Raw genomic sequence first — 23,029 nt, 5'->3', positions numbered from 1 at the left:
CAATAAGATCTGAGCTTTTAGCCATATTATTCGTTTTCTATAAGAATTTTGAGGTGGGCGTGGCGGTTTCAAATGAGTTTCATGGCCAAAGCTTAGTTAAATGCCCCTGCGTTTACGTCAGATACAAACATAGAGAAAGTAATTACCGAAGACAATATGTCGTCATCGGAAAAACAAGTTTTATTGCTGTTCAATTTTCCATAGATCTTGAGTTGATAAAATCTAAAAATTGGGATATATATTTCAAGGTTGCGTGCGCCATGGACACGTCATTATTGTCTATGGTGGCTTTCGCTGTCATTTCCGTCATCTGAGAGTGGTTTGTTTATGGTATAGTCATCTTTATCTGTGGTCACATCCAGTGTTGCCAACGAAGGCGATTTATCGCCATTTAGGCTACTCAGAACGAGAATCGGCGACGTAAAAATTTAAAAGGCGACTGGTCGCCGATTAGGCTACCTTAAATTTTGGAAAATGTGAGGAATTTTTTCGAAATGGAATTTCGTAGCCACCCCCCCCCCCCCATGGATTTCCAAATTTGTTGTGGGGAATCATACAATGTTTTTGGCTGTGCGGAATTTTTTTTCTCTGTAACAACCCCCCCCCATGGATTTCGAATAATAAAAGGGGGAATCAAGCTCACGCAGAATATTTGTGGGCAGAATTACTGCAACTGAAATTCGGCTACTAAATGTTTGAAAAACGGCGACATTAGGCCAAGATCCGTTGGCAACACTGGTCACATCTTGTGTCATTCGTCATTCCTCTCCGGCTCCGGCGTCAGCTATTCTCACTTTCCTCGAGCTGCTTTCCGGTTGGCAACGGTCTTTGTTGCCTTTTATTCCACTGTTGTTATTACATTGAATTACGATGTACCGATCGTGCTTCTTCCTAGTGGCCTGCTTCCTGGTAGCAGTGTCAGGCTCGGGTTCGGAGGAATCCAAAGGCCCAAAAGTAACGGATAAGGTAAGATTTAGAAGGTTGATAACCTTCAGTAATCTTGCTTTGTTGGCAGTTTTAGAAGAAAGATACATGACTTAAAGAAATGCTTTGTTCTTTTGGAACATCCGACATACAATCATTATTTATTTATCATATTTATACTGTGCAAATATAACGAGTATCGTTTAACATTTATTTTCACAATTGTTAATGCATGGTTGATATAGTCGGTACTCTTCTATTTTATTCATACAATAAATGCTTATCTGCCAAAACTTGTGATAGCTATGATAAATATGTATTGTATTGAAAAATATTTTATTATTTTTTTCTAATAACATGATCTAATTATCATTACATTAAATGTGCTAATTTTATTATTACATTAGTTACTTAAAAATGCCCAATTTTCATTGAAACAAATCTATTGGTAAATTTGTCGAATTCCGCTGCATGCCGCAGGATCTTTAAAAAACGACACTTGATTTCAGCTTCAAGTCGAAGCTTTAAGTAAACATGCACAAACTAGGTTTTTAGTATGTTAGTTAATAGTTAGTCATTTTAATAATTTAGGCATATTTTCTAACCTTCAAACTTAACTTTGATTTAGACAAATTAACTTTAATTAATTCATCTTTTACTATCTCCTTTACATAAATATTAATTGAAGATGAAGTTGAAACCAAGTGCTATTTATATTTTTTGCGTATTATATCCTATTATTTTACAGTCTTGATTGAATTAATTCTTTTCTTCCTTTTTATTTGATGATTAGAGTAACTAGCCCACGTCTGCTACATACATAACCTAATCACAATGTCAAGGGTTATCACATATGATGATTTGCAGAAAAATGTTTTATGTAAAGTTTTTTTAATGAAAAAAAGAACAATTAGTTTTATCTTGTATTTATTTACCTTTTCTGTTACGTAATTACCTTATTTTAAATGGAAAGATCACAAGATTTATGCGCTATCTTTTTATGCTTATTTTTTTACCATATTTTTTGGCAGAATTCCATTTAAATTCAAATTTTCTTGACACAACTTTCTGATGTAATAATACCATGTCCTCACTTATAGTCACGGCACAGTAAACCAGAAAATCACAGCACAGATAGTTTTTTTTTTTTACGAAATTTTCATGCCATAGCTTTTTTGCCAAAGCAGCAGAGCAGAGCTCTGATTACAGATTTTCATGGTTCATATTATTTACTGCGATTTATTTTTGGTGTATTATGCCATGTTGTGCTTCCTCCTTTAGTCAACATTTCAGACCGTGTTACAGTGTCCATCATCAGGGCAGATGACAAATAAATCTAATTAAGTTCAATAAACAAAGCAAGCATTTATTTATGACAAGGGTGGGTTCCCGTGGTGCAAAAATTTTGATCTATCTCAATAATTTACTTTAATAATTATAATTAACGGTAAATACATTTTACAAGTCGTTTTCCACAAAGGTAAGCAGAGAAGATGGATGTGCCAAACAAATCGGTCTTGGCACACATTCCTTGCCTCATTCATATTCATACATCGTCCCATACATACTCTTCTATTATTCTGACTCTTGACATGACCCGACTCAAGTATCTGATTCACTTGATTATGCCATGTTTTCCTCGGGCGTGCCCGACTTCTGCTACCATTCAAATTTGCATCATATTATATTCTCCTTACACTCCTTTCTTCGCTCATTCGCTCTACATATCATATAATAATGCATTTTAACCTGTTGGGCCGGAGCATAAAAGATAAGAAAAAAAATTATGTACAAAATCTCTTCACAAATTACTCTAAAAAGGAAAATATTCGAATGCTCACGTGTTCTCCAATAGTTTCGGTTTAATTTTTTAAAATTTAAAAAAAAACCAGCCTAAAAAAACTATTTTAATATTATTATGTCAAAACATGGCTTGAAGAAAAGACATCAAATTATCTGTTTTTTTTTATGGATAGTATTATTTTTCATTTCCGGAAACTGAAATACTTACTTCTGATTGTTATCTAACTGATACGTTTTTTGTGTTCCTATTTTTTGTATATTTACCAGATAAAATTATTATGTTCATTTTTTTTAATTTACAAGCGTGGGTGAAAAAATAATATTTGTATTGTTGGTCAATGGCTTTAATGGTCAGAGTTTTGAAGAACTAAAAAAACATAACAAATTCTTATTAGAAGTCGACCCTTGAGAAGCCTTGTCTTCTGTTTTGAAATTGTTGTTGTGTCAGTAATGCTTGCTTGTTTGTTGATGCTTTGGCATCCTTTGAAAACCTGTTTTTCTTTCAAGGTTACCTCTGTTATTTCATTATAAATATCTATGTACACTTACAATTTGCCCTCTATGAGTCAAAATATTCTTGTATTTAATAGCTTATGTTAAAGGTTAACATGTGCACATTATTATGGCACTTATACATTTCGATCCCTTCTATGAAAATGTGAAATCTCAAAAACTTGTATTGAAGAGTGCCTAGCACTTATGCAAATGGTAAAGCCCTGACTCTCATAACAAAACCTGATATAGCAACTTTTTATTGACTGAGCGTAGCAAAGTCCTGTTTTAAATCAACCGTTCTGCATCTCATCTCTCTGTAAGCTTGTTTGTATGTTCGGTTTCCATTGTGCAGATGGTGGCCATTTTATTTATACTATTTATTTATTAATGCCCTTGCCCATTTTAATGCCCATTTAAAAGTGCATACACTTGTAACACTTTAGAGTTCATTTTTGATTCCATTATTGATTTCCCTCAAAAAAGGTCTGGTGTTCCTCACTCTCAGCTGTATTTATATGCGGATGACAAAAAGATTGTCAAAATAATTAAGTCTGAGAGGGATTGTATGGAGCTCCAGAATGATCTGAACTCTCTGGTTAATGTATATTGTCTAGAAAATCGTCTTCTTCTGAATGCAGATAAATGTAGCGTCATCTCTTTTTCTCCAAAGATAAACACAATATTATATCCATACTTAATTAAGAACAATATTTTAAACAGGGTAAATGTAATAAGAGATCTTGGAGTTCTATTAGACAGTAAGCTTATGTTTCAATCTCACGTCGAGCATATCACGTCGAAGCCTTTGAAAATGTTGGGATTTATACTTAGAGTAAGTTCAGTTTTAAAAAATCCACATACTTTTAAGATTCTTTGCATATCTTACGTCAGAAGCCACCTGGAGTACGCTTCAACAGTGTGGAACCCTCATTGTTCTACTTATAAAGCAAATCTAGAAAGAGTTCAGAAAAAGTTTATCAAATATGTCTCTTATCGCGTGCGAAATGATGAATACTATGTCCCTATAAACCTTCAATCTCTTGAACAACGCTGTGATATCAGATACCTATTAATGCTCTATAAGATACTTCATAACTATATTGATAGACCATACTTACTACAAAATATTCATTTCAAATGTCCAAAAAGAGTTACTCCATCTCTGGATACATTTTATATTCCTAAAAGCAATACAAATTACCTTGAAAATGTATTTATAAGAAGGAGCTGTAGCACATTTAATAGATTATGCCCAAACATCGATGTGTTTAACATGAACCTAGGTAAATTCACAGCATCCCTAAAAAAGTGATACTGCATCTTATTTAACCAAAAAACTTAATATTTCATTGATTTTTTTTGATATTTCAATTGATTAATACATTTTTGATAGTTGATATACTTTATCAGAATTGTTTGTATTAGGTATGTTGTTATGTATTTTTTTGTTATGGTTTGTTTTATCGTTATTTTATTGGTCAATGACATAACTACTCTGATCACTGTCATATATACATGTATAAAGACTGTTTATGATGCTAATAAATAAAAAATAAAAAAAATAAAAAATAAAATAAAATCACAACATACCCCAAATGGGGTTGCCGTAGTCCCGATGGCTCCGGACAGTTGGGACTATTGTGCCATATTCACGTATAAAGAATTCCATGTTTCTTTCGGAGCACTTTTAGTGTTCAAGCTTTAGATTGACGATGGCTGTACTACTGTAAATTAAATAACAGCACATCCTTAATCAAAGTCAAGCATCAGGTTTCCTGCAAGTTAGTTTCAAATCAAAACACATAATAGGCAATTGAAGAGCCCGTTTTGTGTACATTACCCGCACACGCGCTGATTGGTGCTAATAGAATATCTTGATAAGTGGTATAACCCCAACTTACAATGGTACTACCTACTATTATTTGGGTACTGTATTTCATCCTACTTCGTCCATTGTTTTGTTATTTTGATAATATTACTACTATTCCGGATTGAGTTAAGCAGATGTTTTGACAAATGTTGTTTGTATTCCAGCGGCCAACTGGCGTTGGTTCAATCCTCTTCAGTTCTCTGTAATATTCCCTTACAAAAATTCATTGAAAGTTTCATTAGCCTTAGATCAATTATCAATTAAGATACATGCGTAAAAATAACATGGTATGCCTTTTGAAACCTAGTAATCTATTTCATATTGAAAAATTGTCGAGAAAAACTCTATTAACCTCTGGAAAACTGTTTGTGCACCAGTAACAAGAATTTTTTCCCGCCGACAAACCGATCGTGCGCTGGTGGCATTGGAATTTCTAGCTGTAATTTTTTGGTATGCGATTTAGTATGCCTTAATAAAGTGCATAAAAAAATTTAACAGAATCGCTTGCGTTTGAAACAATAGAGTTCATTTTTGATTTCACGCATCTAGCTTCTCGAAAAGGGTCTGGTGTTCCAAAGGACTTGACTTGAAGGAATGATGCCAAAAAAAAAACATACTGTTGCATCACATGTTTATGATAATTTTGCGTTTTGATGATCGAATAGAAAAATTCAAGTGTAATTAATTAATTTTTTTGTAATTATATTTTATTTAGTTATAGAATTTAACATTCTATTACCTACTTACTAATATTTGGACTTCACAACATCGAGACTTACTCACAAAAGACTTTTGGCTTCCTTAACATTTAAAGGGAGTTCATTGAACATTTTGAAACCATTATAATAATTATTGTTTCATGTTGCCAATAAATTTGTCTTGGGAAGCCTAAAATCGGTTCAGCTACCCGTAGGATAACCATGCACTGTACTATTAATACTAACACTTTTTAACATATAATCTGGTAACATTTTATTTTTACAAATGTTACTACAAATTCTTGTTGATTCAACGACGCGAATGCTTGAATAAGCAAATCTGTTAATCCTACGCATGAAAAAATGTGCACCGATAGAACTAGACATGCCAATAGAATTGCGATTCGGCGGAATTGATTCAACGAAAGTTAGTGTTCTAGGGTTAATTGTTCAATAAACAAAAATAGTATTGAAACTTGTCGAAAACCAGCTAGCTATCTACATTACAGTGAAACCCGCATAATCTTATTGTAATGTCCATTAACCTTCGGAATACCTACGTATCCATAGCGAATATAGCTCATTTTTATTTTGAACCTTAAAAAATGCTTACTTCTCGCACTCGTGCTGTCTCTTTCATACTATAGCATCTCGCTCTCTCGTGCCGTCTCTTTCAGACGTCAGCCATACGGTAGTGTAGTTACACTTATGCTTCCCGAAGCTTTGGTCCCTTTAAAATCCTTATAAGAGAGTATCACTGTAACAAAAATTTCCCCGTAAAACCTGGAATTTCTACTGAATTCTGTTTTCTGTAACCACCGTGAATAATTGATGATATAATTCTAGGTCTGGTTCGACATCTCGGTGGGCGGCGCCCCTGTGGAGCGAGTGGAGATCGGCCTGTTCGGCAAGACTGTGCCCAAGACAGTGGAAAACTTCAAGCAGCTGGCGCAGAAACCGCAAGGGGAGGGCTACAAGGGCAGCAAGTTCCACCGCGTCATCAAGGACTTCATGCTGCAGGGAGGAGACTTCACCAAGGGAGACGGCACCGGAGGCTAGTAGATCATTATATTCAAAGGGAGATATGGTATGGACTGTCGCTGAGCTATGACCGAACTGCACAGATTATTGATCAATGAAAGTTATTCGTTTGGTTGGTGTGTATTAGACAGAAAAGCGGGGCGCGCCTATGTGCCTAATAGAGGTTTAAATTGTCAATACAAAACTGTGTTGACGAAATTCAAATGGGATGGAGATCCACAATGTCGGGCGTGTGTAAGTGAGATATCTGTACTATTGGGTCAAATGGAACGTGTTTCCATTCAAATTTGTATGGAAAACACTCCTATTGTTATTCTATGGGTCGAACGATGTTGACAACACTTTTGTGTCTGTTGTTTTATACTAATAATTAGAGATGTTCCGACTAGTCGGTAAAGCCGACTATCCGGCCACTATTGTAGTCGTCGATTAGTCGGCGACTAATCGGCAAAGAGCGCCGACTATCCGGCTTCTTACGTTGTATGTATTTCTCAATAATATGAATGCGGGGGGAACTACATGAAATAAAAACCTTGATTATATATTATTTTTTTTATTTTATAATCAGTCTTATACATTAAAAAATGTAAAGCAATCTTTCCTTTGGTAATCAGTTTTTAAAATTACTTGCTCGTAAAGAAAACATAATTATGACATTTATTGAACAAAATTAGTACCTATCCTAATTAACATAAAAAACAACATAATATCTTCTTATCTTCAATGAACATTTATAAGTATTTCTTATTATTAAAATAAAAAGTAGATTTTTTAAATTAACAAACTCAGTTATATGTATTAAAGCAAGATTGTATGTACAAGATGCACAGTAATATATGTATACCTATATTATATATACACGGTGTCCGGAAACTCGTAGTACAAGCGGGAAACTGGAGAATCTACATCACATGGGGAACCCAAATAAACATAAAGTTTTTTGATTTGAGCATTTTCACAAAAAAAAAAAAAAAACCAAAAAAAAATATTTTTCGGCTATTTTAGGGTTAAAGTTTTTTCTGGTGTTTAGGGTTGAACAACAGATGTTTTAACCCTGCAGAGCAGAAATATTTTATGATTACACCGGATTAAATGAAGGGTGATTTCAAAATAATGCTTCAAATCCGAGTTTCTTCATTTGTTTTACTTTCAAATAGTTTTAATTAGTTGGGTACTTTGATCTTCAGTAATAAATTATAAGAATTTGATTAAAAAAAAAAAAAAAAAAAATCAACTTCTAACTCGATTTACTCGATAACGAAAGCTCAAATCAAAAAAAAATATACTACAAAATCGACTCCAAATGTGATGTAGATTCACCAGTTTCCCGCTTGTACTACGAGTTTCCGGATACCCTGTATATATCCAAAAATTCTAAACATGAACTGTTTGATAAAAACAAAAAAAATGAAAAAAACATATTTCTTATAACCATACCTACATAATCTAATCAAATCAAAGTCACAATTGTGACAACCAAAAATATCATAATCTCCTTATATTTTTATAACTTACTTATATTTTTTAATTAAGGGTAAATTATGATGTTAGAAGACTAAAGCTACTGCTTCAAACCGTAATCGGCTTAGCCGACTAGTCGGTCTTATTACAACCGACTAATCGGATAGTCGGCTAGTCGGCGAAAGTCATAATCGGCACATCTCTACTAATAATGGTTCATTGCCCGTCTCCTTTGTTTCTATTATCAATTGTTTCTTCTTTGGCCGCCTGAAGAGTTAAGTAGGTCAACAACAGTGACTTCATATACAATAGTGAAGCTTTATTTTGGTGAATTTGTCATGTTAATTAATCCGGAACAAATTAAATTATCTGGTTTTTGATGTTCTGTGGAGCAGAAAATTGTTTCGTAAAGAAATAAAATAAATCCAAGTTTCTCTTTACTTAAATATTTTAATCATGCTTGAATTTTTTATTATTAAATATCTGTACCCCGCCACGCATTGCTGTGACTCAGTCTGTCTGTGCAGACAGAGAAACAATAGGGCGTGTATCTTTACGTCCAACAGATACGCTGTTTTTCAAAAAAAGCATGTTTGTCCAATAGATGGCGCTGTTTTTCTGAAAAGCAAGAAAAATAAATAAAAAATAGGTACATAAAAACACATGCATATTTGAATGCAACGTTTTGTCAAAATTTCAAAGCAATCGTTGGAGAACTTTAGGAGATTTAAGATTTTCAACAAACAAACCTTTTTATTTATATAAATATATAATCACTTTTCAAAACAGTTTTCTGATACATTCAGAAATATTTCATTTATTTGGATTTTATTGCAAAGCGGAAATACTCCAATCTTCGATCATAATACGACAGAGGCCTGAGGAGCTATCTTGCTCTCGTTGACCATTTTAGCATAAACATGACACCTCAACATTAAACCTAAAAAATTTGACAGGAAATTTTACGAAACATCGATTGCGGTGTTTGTTTTATGAAATACCTGTTTTGATTTTTAGCATATTTTGTTTGTATTTGAGTATTTCTCAAAAAAAGTGTACATTTTGGAAAAATAAAGTGTGCCTAGAAACAGTTCAAAAATTACACATGTTTTTAATTAATCATACAAAAAAAATATGCACCATTTTGTAGAATAAATATTACACTTTAACATATCGAAGAATAAACATTACAATCGTATTAATTCGCAAATATTTTAATTTTTTAAAAAATATCGATTTTTACCTTCCATACAAAATAAAATTGCCACCCTACCCACCTCATTTGTTTATACTTCATAAAATGCGATAATAACGTTATAATTTGTGATTTTTTGTAAGTTTTAGGGTCTTAATTAAATGTAGTTTCTGTACAAAGTAATTTTCTATGGGGTTTCATAATAAATTAATAATTTATGCACAAAAAACAAAATGAGACATAGTCATTTACTTTTTAGTAACTACTCTTTAGTTACGTTTTATTAGTACTTCCACCGTAATTTTTGAACCCATTTGTAAAATTTAACATGGGCAACACTAGCCTCTTTCTGATTAGTTGTTGGTCTGACTTCTCCGCCATAACATTAATTGTTAAAATCAGTAACAACGTGTTTCTTTAGTGGGACCACTATTTCGTAACAGGAAATATTATAGCCTTTTTTCACAAAACGGTAAGTCTTTTTCTACTCATCTTTTTGTAATATGTGCGGAACGAACATTGCTAAGCTTACATATTAACACTTTTAAATTTTATCAAACCATTGACTTTTTATAACATAAATTCTTATTACAATTTCGTAACGTTTGTTATGAATTTCGTAACGTAACGAAAAAGTTCAATGTAAAGCTGAGTGTACACAGTTACAACGTGATTAAGAAAACGTAAGTATATTGTTAGTGTGTCTAGCATTTTTATGAAAGTCTTATCTAAGTTTGGTAATAATGTAATATATTATGCACAATGCACAAATATACATATGTATTTAGATATAATAGGAAAAAAATAAAATTTATTATACCATAGAGCAGATCTGTTGATGGCGCTGGAAAGTAGGTAGGTTGTAATACATAGGATGCGCTGGAAATTCCTGATGGTCAATGGCAGAGCAGGTTTCGTCGGACTTGTATGTTTTATCATCGCGATTATATGGCATTATACATAATGACAAGTACTTGAAGATCAAGCTGAGCCGTCCAATACTGGTTTTATTTTAAATAAGCTTTAGGCACTCATACACACTATCCGTTCTACAGGCGCTCTATACAATATTTATAAGTGCCTTAAGTTTTTATAAAAGCTTATTTAAATATAAATTTATTTTTATTTACTCTGATAAAACCATAACTACAGCATAACTTTTTTTTAGGAATGCCCCCAAAAACGAATGCCGAAAGGCAAAAAGCTTACAGAGAAAGACTGAAAAAGGAAAAGCCAAATAAATATGAGGAAATCCGAATTAAGCATTTAACAAAAGTTAAAGAAAATATCAAAAAGAAAAAAGAAATTCTTACAGAAGAAGAAAAAGAAGAGCTACGAGCAAAGTGGAGACAAGCCAATGATAAAAGAGCTGAAAGAAAGAAAATGGCTAATCCTATGACACAAGACAATAATACATTTGAAGATAGAAAAAATGATAAAAAAATCCTAAAGGAAAGACTACAAAAGCTGACTGAAGAAAATACTCGATTAAAAAGTCGAAATAAGAATTTAAGACAGTGCTGTAATCGGATGAAAAGGCAAGTGAACATTCTGAAAATATTATTGCATAAACAAACTAAAACTAATAATGATGCTATTTCCATTGAAACTACTGAAACTCCACGGTGTGACGATACACCATTAACGAAATCAAATAGTTTTTTAGAAGAAACTTTACCAAATGTGTCCACGCCAGAAAAAGATAAGGTGAAAAGAAAGCTAATTTTGCTAAATACAATTACAGATTCTTTAAAGACAGAGTTCAATAAAGCAGATCCCAGAGAAAAGAAAGTACTAAAAAAAGTAGCTACAAACCAAATAGTAAATAAACACAAATTAAAAACAGCTATTTCTAATGTTCTTGGGCTGAAAGGAAGAATTAGAATGACGAAATCAAGTAACCAAATTAAAAAGAAATACCAGAAAGAAATCAAAGATTTCTTTGAAAGAGAAGATGTAAGTAGATCTAGCGCGGGAAAAAACGAGTGCATAACGAGAAACAAAGAAAAAGTACAAAAGCGATATTTAATTGAACCAATATACAAGCTCTACAGAAAATACAGGACAGAAGGTGGTAAAGCATCTATACAAACTTTTTATCGGTTCCGACCGTTCTCCGTTGTGAAACCAAGACTTCAAGATAGGAATACTTGTGCTTGCATAAAGCATTGCAATTTATCTTTCAAAGCAAAATCGTTGAAGAAGCTAGGTTTGCTTCAAACATCTGACATTGATGAACTTATGAAAAATGTCACTTGCAGCAAATGTTTCAAATGCATGTACTCCGAGTGTTCTGAATGCAAAGATAAGAAACCAGATATTGATTTGACCATAAATGAAGATAGTCCCGTGCAGTGGCTTCAATGGAAAATGGGAATACATATCTATACTAAAATTGGAATAAAGAAATCTGAAGAAAAGCAGACAAAGAAGTATTCAAAACAAGTAGTGAAAGGAACTGTGATTACATTAGTTAAAGAATTTCAAGATGATGTACAAAAATTTAAAACTCATTACTTCAATGTTTTGCATCAGTACCTAGCATGGAAAAAGTGTATTGAAAACCTTGATGAAGACGAAGCTGCATTGATTTGTGATTTTTCAGAAAACTTTTCATGCAAGCAGTCGGAAGAAATTCAGGCTGTACACTTCGGAGGATCCAGGAATCAGGTCACATTGCACACTTGCGTACTTTACAGAAAAAATGTGAATCCCAAATCCATATGCTCCATATCCCCAAATAATGAACATGGTCCTGGAGCAATCTGGGCTCATTTGGATCCAATAATGAAACTATGCAAATACTTTAACATTAAAAAGATTCATATCTTTTCTGATAGTCCTGCAACTCAGTACCGCCAAAAACATAATTTCTTTTTGTTCCAAAAAAATATAAAAGATTACGGATTTAAATATGCAACTTGGAATTTCTTTGAAGCCTCTCATGGAAAAGGCCCAGCTGATGGGGTTGGTGGAGCATTGAAACGACAACTTGACAATCATATTTCACACGGCAATGATATAACCAACGCAAAAGAAGCATATGACTATTTAATGGTTAATAGCAAAGTAAAAATGTTTTATATAAATGAAAACGACATTCAAAAGATGACCAAAATGATACCTGAAAACATTGTTCCTATAAAAGGTACAATGAAGCTGCATCAAATTTCAACGGATGGCAACACGTCAATTAAATATAAATTGCTGAGCTGCTTTGATTGCAATAAAAATATCTGTTGCAATTGTTACTACACAAAAGAACACGAACTTCTATCCAACACCCTATCAGAACCAAAAGCACAATGTAGTTACATACGTCAAGCCTTGAAAAAACAATACCCACCAGCTAAAAGATTCAAAAGAACAAATAGTTCTACTACGACCGAAAGTGATATCAGTTTAATTTTACGTAGTGATTCAAATCTAATAGATATGGAATTTGAGAATGAAGGTCATTTAAAGATAACAGATGACGGAGAGAGTTTTAAAAACATAGGAGTGAAAGTTGATTTGAGATTAGATATTAAAGAGAAAACGCATTTTAGGATCAAAGACAAGGAAACGCAGGTAAAAATCTAATAATACCCCTTAGAATTCTGAAATTTCGAATAGTATCAATGGGATTATTAATAAAATACACTTCAATGATTATTTTTTTAATTTTTAGGACTCATCAAATAAGGAAAAAGGCAAGAAACGAAAACCCACAGAAAAAGAAAAAGCAACAATGTCATCTTCATCAAAACTTATATCTGCAAACCGTACTTTCTATGATACTGAAATAAAATGCCTCAAAGAAGAAGGATTAATAACTGAAGACGAAACATATTCTACACAACACGATGAAGAAAAAATAAAAAATAAAGGAAAAGGAAAAGGAAAAACAACAGTAAAACACCAACAAGTTATAGAAGAACAAAAATATCCCATTGATATAATACAAACAGATGACACAGAAAAACAAAGTAAAGAAATAAAAAGTCATATGATAGAAGGGTTAACCACTGATTTAAATTCAATGCCAATAATTTTTTTCGACGATTTAGTAACTGACGAAGTTATAATTACAGTTGATAAATATTTGTCGGATGCAATAACATTTAATGAAGCAGAATTTAATTTCAATAATTTTGATGACAACATCGGAGATGTTATAATAGGAAATAATAATGCCATAGAAAATAACACTGATATTGAAAATATGAATAATGAAAATGAAATTGAAGATTCTCACAAAATCAAAGATAAACCATGTGGAGTGACTATTCTTAAAAACGAAAAACTGGAAAATATCCATACAAAAAAGAAAGTGGTTCGTAAGGGCCTTATCTCTAAATCTCTATCACTAAATGACTATATTCATGCGCCAAAGCGGAGTGATAAACCAAAGACTGAAAAACTGACTGTGAAACCAAATGTGTCTTGGAAAGATTTCAATTATTATAAAGATGAGGAAGAAATTTATAAAACGCTAATGGATAGTGATTCAAACTAAATAATTGTATGTTATTAAATTTTTAATAGTTTAAACAGTGCCTGTTCTTTAACTTCTTAAGATTTGTTGAATATCGTGTTAGGTACTTAAATTTGGGAGCTGATAATTTGATTAAAAAAAAAATATTTGTACTCCCTTGTTTTTTTTAAGCCCCTTACAACGGGTATAACAAAATACAAGTATTTGGGTCGTGAGTTTATGTATGTTTGTAGTATGTACAATAAATAAAAAAGTAAAGGATAATTACTTACATTTAAAAAAGACGACAACAAATTAAATTTAATAAATAATAAAAAAAGTAAAATAAAATTTGCCATTGTGTAAACAAGCCTTATGTTTACTATTTAGTTACGTCTTATGACTATTTCGTAACACTATTTCGTAACTACATTTTCGTTACGTACATTTATTTTGAGAAATACTCATTTACTACAATCCACCACTTTCACTAATTGAACACTTGCCTGGTTTTTGGGATGGCGGATTAGTAATAGAGCACTGTATATGGAAAATCTTTGACCTTGTTTATATTTTTACACCCATTTAAGAATTTTTTTTTGGTCTGCTGAAAACCTTAAAAGTGGGTTTCACTGTATTTAGAGATTGTCATCTAACATTCTAATGGATATTTTTGTTAATAGGTCGCAGCATCTACGGAGACCGCTTCCAAGATGAAAACTTCAAGCTTAAGCACTACGGAGCCGGCTGGCTGTCCATGGCCAACGCCGGCAAGGACACCAACGGATCCCAGTTCTTCATCACCGTTAAGGCCACGCCATGGCTCGACGGCAGGCACGTCGTCTTCGGAAAGATTCTCAGTGGAATGGTAAATATCAATTGTTTTAAATATTCTCAAAGAGGTTGCCATGGCTCGACGGCAGGCACGTCGTCTTCGGAAAGATTCTCAGTGGAATGGTAAATATCAATTGTTTTAAATATTCTCAAAGAGGTTGTCTCCTAATTTTTTGATTTCATTTAAAGAGTTATTGAACTTGGGTAAAATGTATGCAATGTTGTCTTGTGACATCACACGAGACACGATTCAGTACAATTCAAATGGCATTGCTGCAGTACCTCCGCCCATGTACCTTGATGTCTCAACTTTTCGGCCAGCCACAAATATCAATATTTTGACGGCTTATATCTTCGTTACTAATTGGTATTTTCCAAAAATTAAAAAAAAGTCAGCATGCTCAATATGATTCATTTGTAAAAAACATGAAATTTTGTTGTATTATATTATGTTATTTGCTATATACGGTGTCCAGAAACTCGTTGAACAAGCAGGAAAGTGGTGAATCTACATCACATTTGCAGACTATTTTGTTGTATTATATTATGTTATTTACAGACATCACATTTACAGACTATTTTGTTGTATTATATTATGTTATTTGCAGACATCACATTTACAGACTATTTTGTTGTATTATATTATGTTATTTGCAGACATCACATTTACAGACTATTTTGTTGTATTATATTATGTTATTTGCAGACATCACATTTACAGACTATTTTGTTGTATTATATTATGTTATTTGCAGACATCACATTTACAGACTATTTTGTTGTATTATAGGGTGAATGATACAGCTATTGGCCGTTTAAGAAAATTTTCAACTTCAACATCGTTTTTTTGTCTCAATAACTAACATTTTTTTAAATCATTTACACCTATAGGTAGGTAATTTATTTCTTAACGTGTATTGATAATTAGTTTTCCTTGTACATTGACATATATTTTTATAATATTTACGAAATGAAAAAAGGGACAGAATACAGCTATTGGCCCCTTTGGCGCAGTTAATGGCCCTGACCTTCTGTAGTAATTGGCCCCCCAATATGTTAAAAGAGATTGTGCTTTTAATCCCTGAATTAATGAACTTATTATCTACTTTAATGATAAAAAAGTAAGTTTAATGATAAAAATACAAAATCAAAAGGTACAAGACCGTACTACATGAACAAAAGAGGGAAAAAGGCGAATGATAACGTGCTGCTAGATTTAGTTTAGTAATTTTAGAATATCTTCTGTGCCCATCATGTCGGAGCACATTGTGTCTTCTGACATTGTGTCGGACTGATCACCAGCTACCATGAAACACATATGACATAAGAACATGTCGCCGTCTTCTTTATCAGGGACATGGTGAACGTGTTTTTTGGGTATACAAGTGCCATGGAAGTGTTCTTTGCAATCTTCGCACTTTAGGTAAGAATCTGTTTTAATACGTCTCTTACACATATGACATTCTTTTTTATCAATAATGAAATCACCGTCATTTGCAGGATGAGACTTTGAAGTTTGAGCCGATGCTGGATCGGACTTCTCATTATTGGTTGTTGTAGATAGAGTGATTGGATTATTTTTAATTTTCTTACTGTTTTTCTTTCCTTTCTCTTCCAGTACTTTTCTTTTCTTGGAGTCTTTTAGTTCTTGCCTCTTTTCCCTTCTGCTATTTTTTTCGTCATCTTTAAGCTTTTTTTGCCTTACTTTATTTTCCAAACATTCTTGGTACTGCCTTGACGAAACAGCATATGAACTCTTTTCAGTATCCCTCTTTCCCTTTCTTGCAGGTTCCTTGGGGCGGAATAGGTATTCTTTTAATTCTTTTATATCACCAGAAACATTAGGAATTTGATCAAAATTTCGATGCTCTTCACTATCTTCCCCTGTATTAGGATTTGATACAGATTCTTGGTTACAAAGCGTAATGGAATCCATATTATTATTTTCGTTTTCTGTGCCAGTTTCATTAAGATTATTATTGTTAAAAAAATTCCACATTTAAAACAATACATGAAATTCTTTTGTGTTATTTTCCGGGCCTACAACTTCCCTAAAAGTTTGAAATTTATGTAAATTATCTGACCCAACAATTTTGCAAAACAAGTCGTACCCCATAGTTTTTAGTTGCGTATTTGAACCACTATCTTCTATTTGCGGAGATCCATTGGCAAGAAATTTAGTGTAATCTATGGCGTCTGGATTAAAAGGATGCAATCCGCATGTCCTGAAACCATTAACCAAATATTCTGGTTTTATATTATCAACAACAGTTTTTAATATGCTTGCAAAATTAGATTTGGAAACAATTTCGTCGGGATTTTCCACATTCCACTCTCGAACTGCTTTTCTCCACATTTGCTTTACAGGTCCAAAAACAGAGACGTCAGCTGGTTGAAGAATCCGCGTTGCATTAGGATATAGTGCAATAATTTCTATCAGTAATTGATTGCACAGTAAACTTACTTCATATGATAGATGAGATTTGTGACCATCAACAAATAATATGACTGGCAGTTTAATTTTGTTGAGTACTAAGTAAGGGTGGAAAACATGTTTAATATAATCGTAAAATACTTCTGTAGTCATCCAGCCTGAATCACTGCGACCGACGCCCCATTCTTTAGGAACTGTGATACCAATTCTTTCAGGTATCCGTTTTTATGGGTAGATTATCATAGGGAGGTTTGTTTTTCCGTCAGCAGAAAATGTAAACATTACAGTTAGGCTTTCTTTTGCATTTCCCTTATCGATTGCATAAATGTTTTTGTATCCCTTGTTTGCAAATACCCGACCACTGGATGGACATGTCTGAAAACCTGACTCATCTGCATTAAAAATTTGCGAGGCGTCCTTTAAAACAAGATTAAGTCCCCTTTCGTAAATATAGTCTTTAATCTGTGAGAACCATTTTCTTATGTCTTTTTCAGATACGCAAGAACTAGATCCGGAAACTGCCTCACTTGCTCTGGCCACTATATTTGGATGACGCCTTAAAAAGGCTTTCATCCAACCTTTTCCTGGTCTATTATTGATGAAGGGATTTGGACGAGGGTTCTCATTGAGAAAAGATTGAACACTGTTCAATACGTCATCCTTTTTTCGGGGAAAACTTTTCCAGATAGATCGCATAGCCAATATTCGAGGTCTCGCTCTTCCATTTTAGAAAGTATCGGTTATGGTCCAAATTGGGATTTGGTAGTGGGATTTATTAATCTAAATTGTAAAGTAGCTCTAGGTATTCCATACTTTTTCGAAGCAGCCCGCAGTGCTACTCCACTCCTTATTTCTTCAGTGGCCTTATCTAGTTGTTCGACCGAATACTTTGGTATTTTTGCCATGATGGGCGAACAACTAAAATTGAGGAAAAAAATGATATAGTAATTGGCAGGTCTTTAACCCAGTAATTGGCCCCCCGGCCAATTGCTGTTATTTGTTGTCTGATTTACTTCAAATTTACACAGCGAAGCCGTTTTTTCGCATTATTCGTCCATTGTGAAAATAAACCAAATTCATTTTTTCCCAAAAATCATAGTAATTGGCCGGGGGGGCTAATAACTATAGATTGTATGTTTTGAAGTGACAGTTATTAGACACCCACATAAAACCGCCAATTTTAACCTAAAAATGAATAAAAATGGCATCAACGACACTAACAATAAAGCATTTACACATAAAATCAGAAGGAATCACAAAAAAACACATTCTCTGACTATTATATCTAAATAACACAAACAAAATACCTTAACAAAATGTTAAGAAAGGACAGCAAAATTAGCAGACACTTCGAGAAGACGCCATTAACTACACTAGGGCCGCATGGTAGTAAAATATTGAACTTGTGAGTGAAAGACAAGGATAACACTACATGTTTATGAAGGATGCTGTGTGATAGAGACGCCGTAAGTCTTATTATATGCTTTCAAATTTGAAAAGGCCCATTACTGTAGCAGGGCCAATAGCTGTATCACTCACCCTATTATGTTATTTTCTTTACACGGTGTCCAGAAACTCGTAGTACAAGCAGGAAACTGGTGAATCTATATCACATTTGGAGACTATTTTGTGGTATTACATTTGTGATTTTTGAATAAATCGAGTTTGAAGTTGAAATTTTTAAATTTATATTTGGAAAAAATCGGTCGCTAGGGTTTTATATCAGTTGTTTAATATATATATATATATTTTTTTTATGATTTAAAATACATTGAAGCGTAGACCTGGCTCGAATTTTTTTTTTAACCCTCTAGTTGCCAAAAATAATGGAAAATAGTTTTCTAAAAAAAACTATTAATGCAGATCAGATTGAAAAAAAAAGTTTTTTTTTGGTTCTCTATGTGATGTAAGATTCACCAGATTCCCGCTTGTTTCAGGACACCTTGTATAAATGTAATTTAAGAAATCAATGTTAACGAAACCCTTCCAAATTCAGTTGAAGATCTTAAAAAAAATGATTATGAAGTTCGCTAGCCTAACATAAATACACTTTTCTATCGATTTAAATATTTAATTTATAATTACGGTATCTTGTAGCGAATTCTTTAAATTTACAACCATTCAAAAAAACTTATTTGCATCTTTCCGAATTTTGAACTCCCTGCATATTGGCCTGGAGCTAAGCGTCTTAGCAGTCTTTGTTGATTTCTGTACTATAAAAGTACAAAAACATGTTTTTTTAGAACCTAATAAAGGAAGGGATTGACAATTTATTTGGATGTTTTTAATTCAAGTTTTAAGGCGGAACTAACAATTACATCTGGTTTCAAAACATTGCAAATTTAAAAAAGAATCGTGTGTAATATTATGTCATATATGGTTGCGATATAACTAATGATTACATTTTTCTGTAGAAACTGATCCGTCAGATCGAGAATGGAGGCACCAACAGCCAAGACAAGCCCGTCCAGGATGTGGTCATCGTAGACTGCGGAGCCGAGACTGTCAGCGAGCCCTTCGGAGTCTCCCGCGAGGATGCCCTCAACTAATTGGGCCTACAATTAAATCCACCATCATGATAACCATTGTTTTGCACATGGTACCCGCTGATTAATTTTTATTTTTTTTACAGCCATATTCAGCCAAATTGTGTTACTGGATTTATATTTTTTGTACAAAATCATAAGTTGGTCTTCTGTCTACTTTAAAATAAATTTTCTAAGAAAATTAAACAAGTGTTTTGTTTGTTGTACTATTTTTAATTAAAACATGGTAGTGCGTATTTCTTTAGAAGCTTAAAAGATTACAAATTATTAAATTACGAAATAATTCCTACACCTTGGTACGCACCCACCTCACTGTTTGATTTGGCAGCCACCACTGGTTCAAAATATCTGGAAAACCCTTGACTCTTCAGAAACGGGTGGCCGTTAGATAGATTCCACTATTTAAAGGGATTGGAATCTAGAGCACAGGTGTCAGGTGGGAATGCTGTCCGTGGCACCGTTGCAAAGTCAGGAAACACGCCGAACAGATGAGAAATTTGTCAGATGAGAATGGGTCGTTTCTACAACTCGTTCTTGAGTTCAGCAGCTCGACTGTGAAATGATTTGCCGGCCTCTGTTTTCCTTCCCTCCTACTCCTACAACATGGATCTCTTTAAGACCTAGGTTCAAGATGTCAAATTTATTTTCCCCGGGGCCTCCGATATGGACTTAATGTAGCTCGTCTCCGGAGTTAGGGTGCAAGTCCTGAAATTTCATTAATTTCTTGACATCACCTCGACGCAAACCTCCAGGCTTCCCAGTCAACTTCAGCGGCTTCCATCCTTAATAGGTCCAGCCTTTGGTGGCCCACTGAATGTCTTCCCTCCGGAATGGCATTCAGTTCTTTGAGCGGAAGTCAATCTTCTGGCATTCTGACGGCCGTTGTTCCCAATCCTACTGATCAACTGTTAAACTGAAATTTTGACTCAACATTACTCAAATGCACAATAGGCTCTTACTAATGCAACTCTCCTATCGAGTTAGAGGAATCGCTGGAACAGCTGGATTAACATCTGGCTCAGTAAAAGGGTTAGTTGTAAAAAGTGTCAACAGAGCAAAAAATGTCGAGCGTCATTTTTGATTCATGCATTCTTTTTCATGTTGCGTATTGCCAATTTTATTATTATTTTTAGTATCAAATGAATATGGACAGCGATAATGAAGATGTTAATGATAATATTGCGGAATGGACGATAATATCGAGTTACACAGGTGGCGACAACCAATGTTGAATGACAACGATTTCTGTAACCGTTTTCGATTGTCAGAAATGCCGGATGATGTTGTAAACTCCACAATATTCATTTTCTCGTTCTGCGTGAAGTTCTTGCTACTTTTGGTTTATATTTTGTCCAAGTTGCTTGGTTTCATGTTAACACACAGATAGAAACATCAATCGTCAAATTCGTATTGATGTATTTTCGCAGCACTAGTAAAAGTCAAGCTAAGGCTTTATTTTTAATATATTTACATGCGTTTGTTAAAAAATATAAAATGTCTGTTTCTGTATTACGGTATTTAAAATAAATTATCTCTATTAATAATAAGTAAAATATTAACTCATTGAAAGTTTTTACTTTGATGTCATTTTATTGTCTACGAAGGTGGGCGGGGCCAAGATTATCAACAATAAAGATGTTTGGAAACAGGCCAATCGAGAGTTACTGAGTAAATGGCTTGGCTGATAGGAGCCTCAGATTGATCGATCTAAAAGTTGGGAACAACGGCTGTTAGTTCATGATGGAGTCATCTCAATTGAGACTTTATGTACAGAGTAGCAAGGGTTTGGTGTTGACCACATCTCGGATCATCGAGGTTCTCATTTGATTCACTATTGCATTCAATTTGTGAATAGTCTGATTAACAGCTTCAACTATTTTTCTTCTTTAGGGAGTGTACTCTCATCATGTGCCTTTGTAAGTTTCTACGATTTGCATAGGTGTTTTCACACTCCTGGCACTGGTAAGGACGTAGCTGGTGGTGGACAGATGAAATGTGATATACCAGAGAACTCTTGCACACATATTTCTTCCCACAATCGGAACACACATAATTCTTTACACCGGTGTGGGTCAGCTGATGCTGGCGTAGGTTACTCATGTTGACGGATTTGTGCGGACACCACTCACAGGCATAGGGGCGCTCCCCGCTGTGCGTACGCTTGTGCACCGTTAGGGATTGCGGGTTGTTTGTGCGGTACTTGCATTGGTCGCAAGCCAGCGAACGCTCTCTGTGGGTCATCATGTGAGAGTTCAAGTAGTACACAGAAGCAAACCCCTTGCCGCATACGGTGCACAGTACTTCTCTTTGATCCTTTATGTGCGATATCTGGTGGCGTTTTAGGGTGGATCTCCCATCAAAAGCCTTCCTGCATATAGTGCATCCATAGATAGGGCGCATTTCTTCGTCTAACGGAGACACGTGATATAGCTCATCTTGTTGGCTGTTGCTGCCCTCCAGTCTTGTCCAGCAACATTTACTTTCGTGCATGAGTTTCGTTTCTTCATTGTTAAAATCCAGGTTACAGATTTTACACCTTAATTTGTGAATGTCAATGCTTTTTGTGTTTACATTTTGCAAATTATCTTGCTTATCTCCGCACTTTACTCCCCCATTATTAGATTTATTGTTGATCTCACATAATTCCTTTACTTCCGGTTTGTCTGTCTCATCGGTTGAAAAGTCATCACAATCTGTTTCAATTTCTTCATGTTCCAACTGGTCTACTTCGATTTTCAATTCGCTCGCAAGGCATGGAATCCCTTTAACAAACGATCCATTTTCATCTACAGGAGTATTTTTATTATTCTCTTTTTCTAGAGCATATTTCAATCTATTGTCGGAGTCCTCACTCAAATTCCTAATGTGGAGAATCATCTTGAGAACATTGATGCATTTCTCGCATACTTTGTCCGGCAAGCCGTCATCTTCTTTGACATCGTTACCCAGGCATTGTATTGCGGAAGAAAGGTCCTGACGATACTGAATTAATTCATCGCGGTATTTGAATAAAGGATGTAAATTACACCGGGACAGACAGATCCTGCAAACTTTGTGGAAATCGGGAACCAGTGGACATTCCTCCAAAATGTATCCTAACGATGAAATTTCGTAAAAAACGTCCATGACGCACCTAAAGTAATTGAATAAATTACTAGGAATTGTGATAGCAAGTTAGAGATTATATTATTCGTTTTTCCTGTTTTCTCCCTTGAATGTCAAAAATAATATTATATCATAAATATACCACCATTATACCACTCTCTATTATA

At 34.0% G+C, this 23,029-nt stretch overlaps 3 protein-coding genes and 1 pseudogene across 4 annotated transcripts; 2 read left to right on the top strand and 2 right to left on the bottom strand.

The window, feature by feature from the left end:
* The first annotated feature begins 743 nt into the window (after positions 1–743).
* LOC149418718 (peptidyl-prolyl cis-trans isomerase 5) lies at positions 744–19,946 on the top strand. Its single transcript, XM_089638943.1, has 4 exons — positions 744–966; positions 6,637–6,844; positions 14,627–14,811; positions 19,626–19,946. Exons 1-4 carry the CDS (start codon positions 871–873, stop codon positions 19,758–19,760), a joined length of 624 nt encoding a protein of 207 aa, XP_089495069.1. The 5' UTR covers positions 744–870; the 3' UTR covers positions 19,761–19,946.
* Positions 6,867–14,571, top strand: LOC149418720 (uncharacterized). 2 transcript variants are annotated; one of them, XM_089638938.1, is made up of 3 exons: positions 6,867–9,959; positions 10,656–13,057; positions 13,158–14,571. In XM_089638938.1, exons 2-3 carry the CDS (start codon positions 10,658–10,660, stop codon positions 13,983–13,985), a joined length of 3,228 nt encoding a protein of 1,075 aa, XP_089495064.1. In that variant the 5' UTR covers positions 6,867–9,959; positions 10,656–10,657; the 3' UTR covers positions 13,986–14,571. The 2 variants fall into 2 exon arrangements, with proteins under 2 accessions (XP_089495064.1, XP_089495063.1); XM_089638937.1 differs by having other exon boundaries at positions 6,867–10,170.
* On the bottom strand, positions 14,907–19,619 carry LOC149418719 (uncharacterized; annotated as a pseudogene).
* A 25-nt stretch (positions 19,947–19,971) lies between the features above and the next one.
* Positions 19,972–23,029, bottom strand: LOC149418717 (uncharacterized). Its single transcript, XM_089638939.1, has one exon. It carries the CDS (start codon positions 22,881–22,883, stop codon positions 21,627–21,629), a length of 1,257 nt encoding a protein of 418 aa, XP_089495065.1. The 5' UTR covers positions 22,884–23,029; the 3' UTR covers positions 19,972–21,626.

The sequence above is a fragment of the Hesperophylax consimilis genome, chromosome 13 (genome assembly GCF_061612785.1).
Source record: "Hesperophylax consimilis isolate HC1 chromosome 13, BYU_Hcon_1.0, whole genome shotgun sequence".
Taxonomy (NCBI): Eukaryota; Metazoa; Arthropoda; class Insecta; order Trichoptera; family Limnephilidae; genus Hesperophylax; species Hesperophylax consimilis.
The sequence above is the reverse complement of the archived record's forward strand: the minus strand, read 5'-3'. Positions and strand labels throughout refer to the sequence as shown.

Bases quoted from the DNA above. Each gene is read 5' to 3' on its own strand.
- LOC149418718 (XM_089638943.1), top strand. From the start codon at position 871: ATGTACCGATCGTGCTTCTTCCTAGTGGCCTGCTTCCTGGTAGCAGTG. The intron at 6,845-14,626 runs GCTAGTAGATCA...TTTTGTTAATAG, and splicing joins CAAGGGAGACGGCACCGGAG to GTCGCAGCATCTACGGAGAC. The intron at 14,812-19,625 runs GTAAATATCAAT...ATTTTTCTGTAG, and splicing joins GAAAGATTCTCAGTGGAATG to AAACTGATCCGTCAGATCGA.
- LOC149418720 (XM_089638938.1), top strand. From the start codon at position 10,658: ATGCCCCCAAAAACGAATGCCGAAAGGCAAAAAGCTTACAGAGAAAGA. The intron at 13,058-13,157 runs GTAAAAATCTAA...TTTAATTTTTAG, and splicing joins TCAAAGACAAGGAAACGCAG to GACTCATCAAATAAGGAAAA.
- LOC149418717 (XM_089638939.1), bottom strand. From the start codon at position 22,883: ATGGACGTTTTTTACGAAATTTCATCGTTAGGATACATTTTGGAGGAA.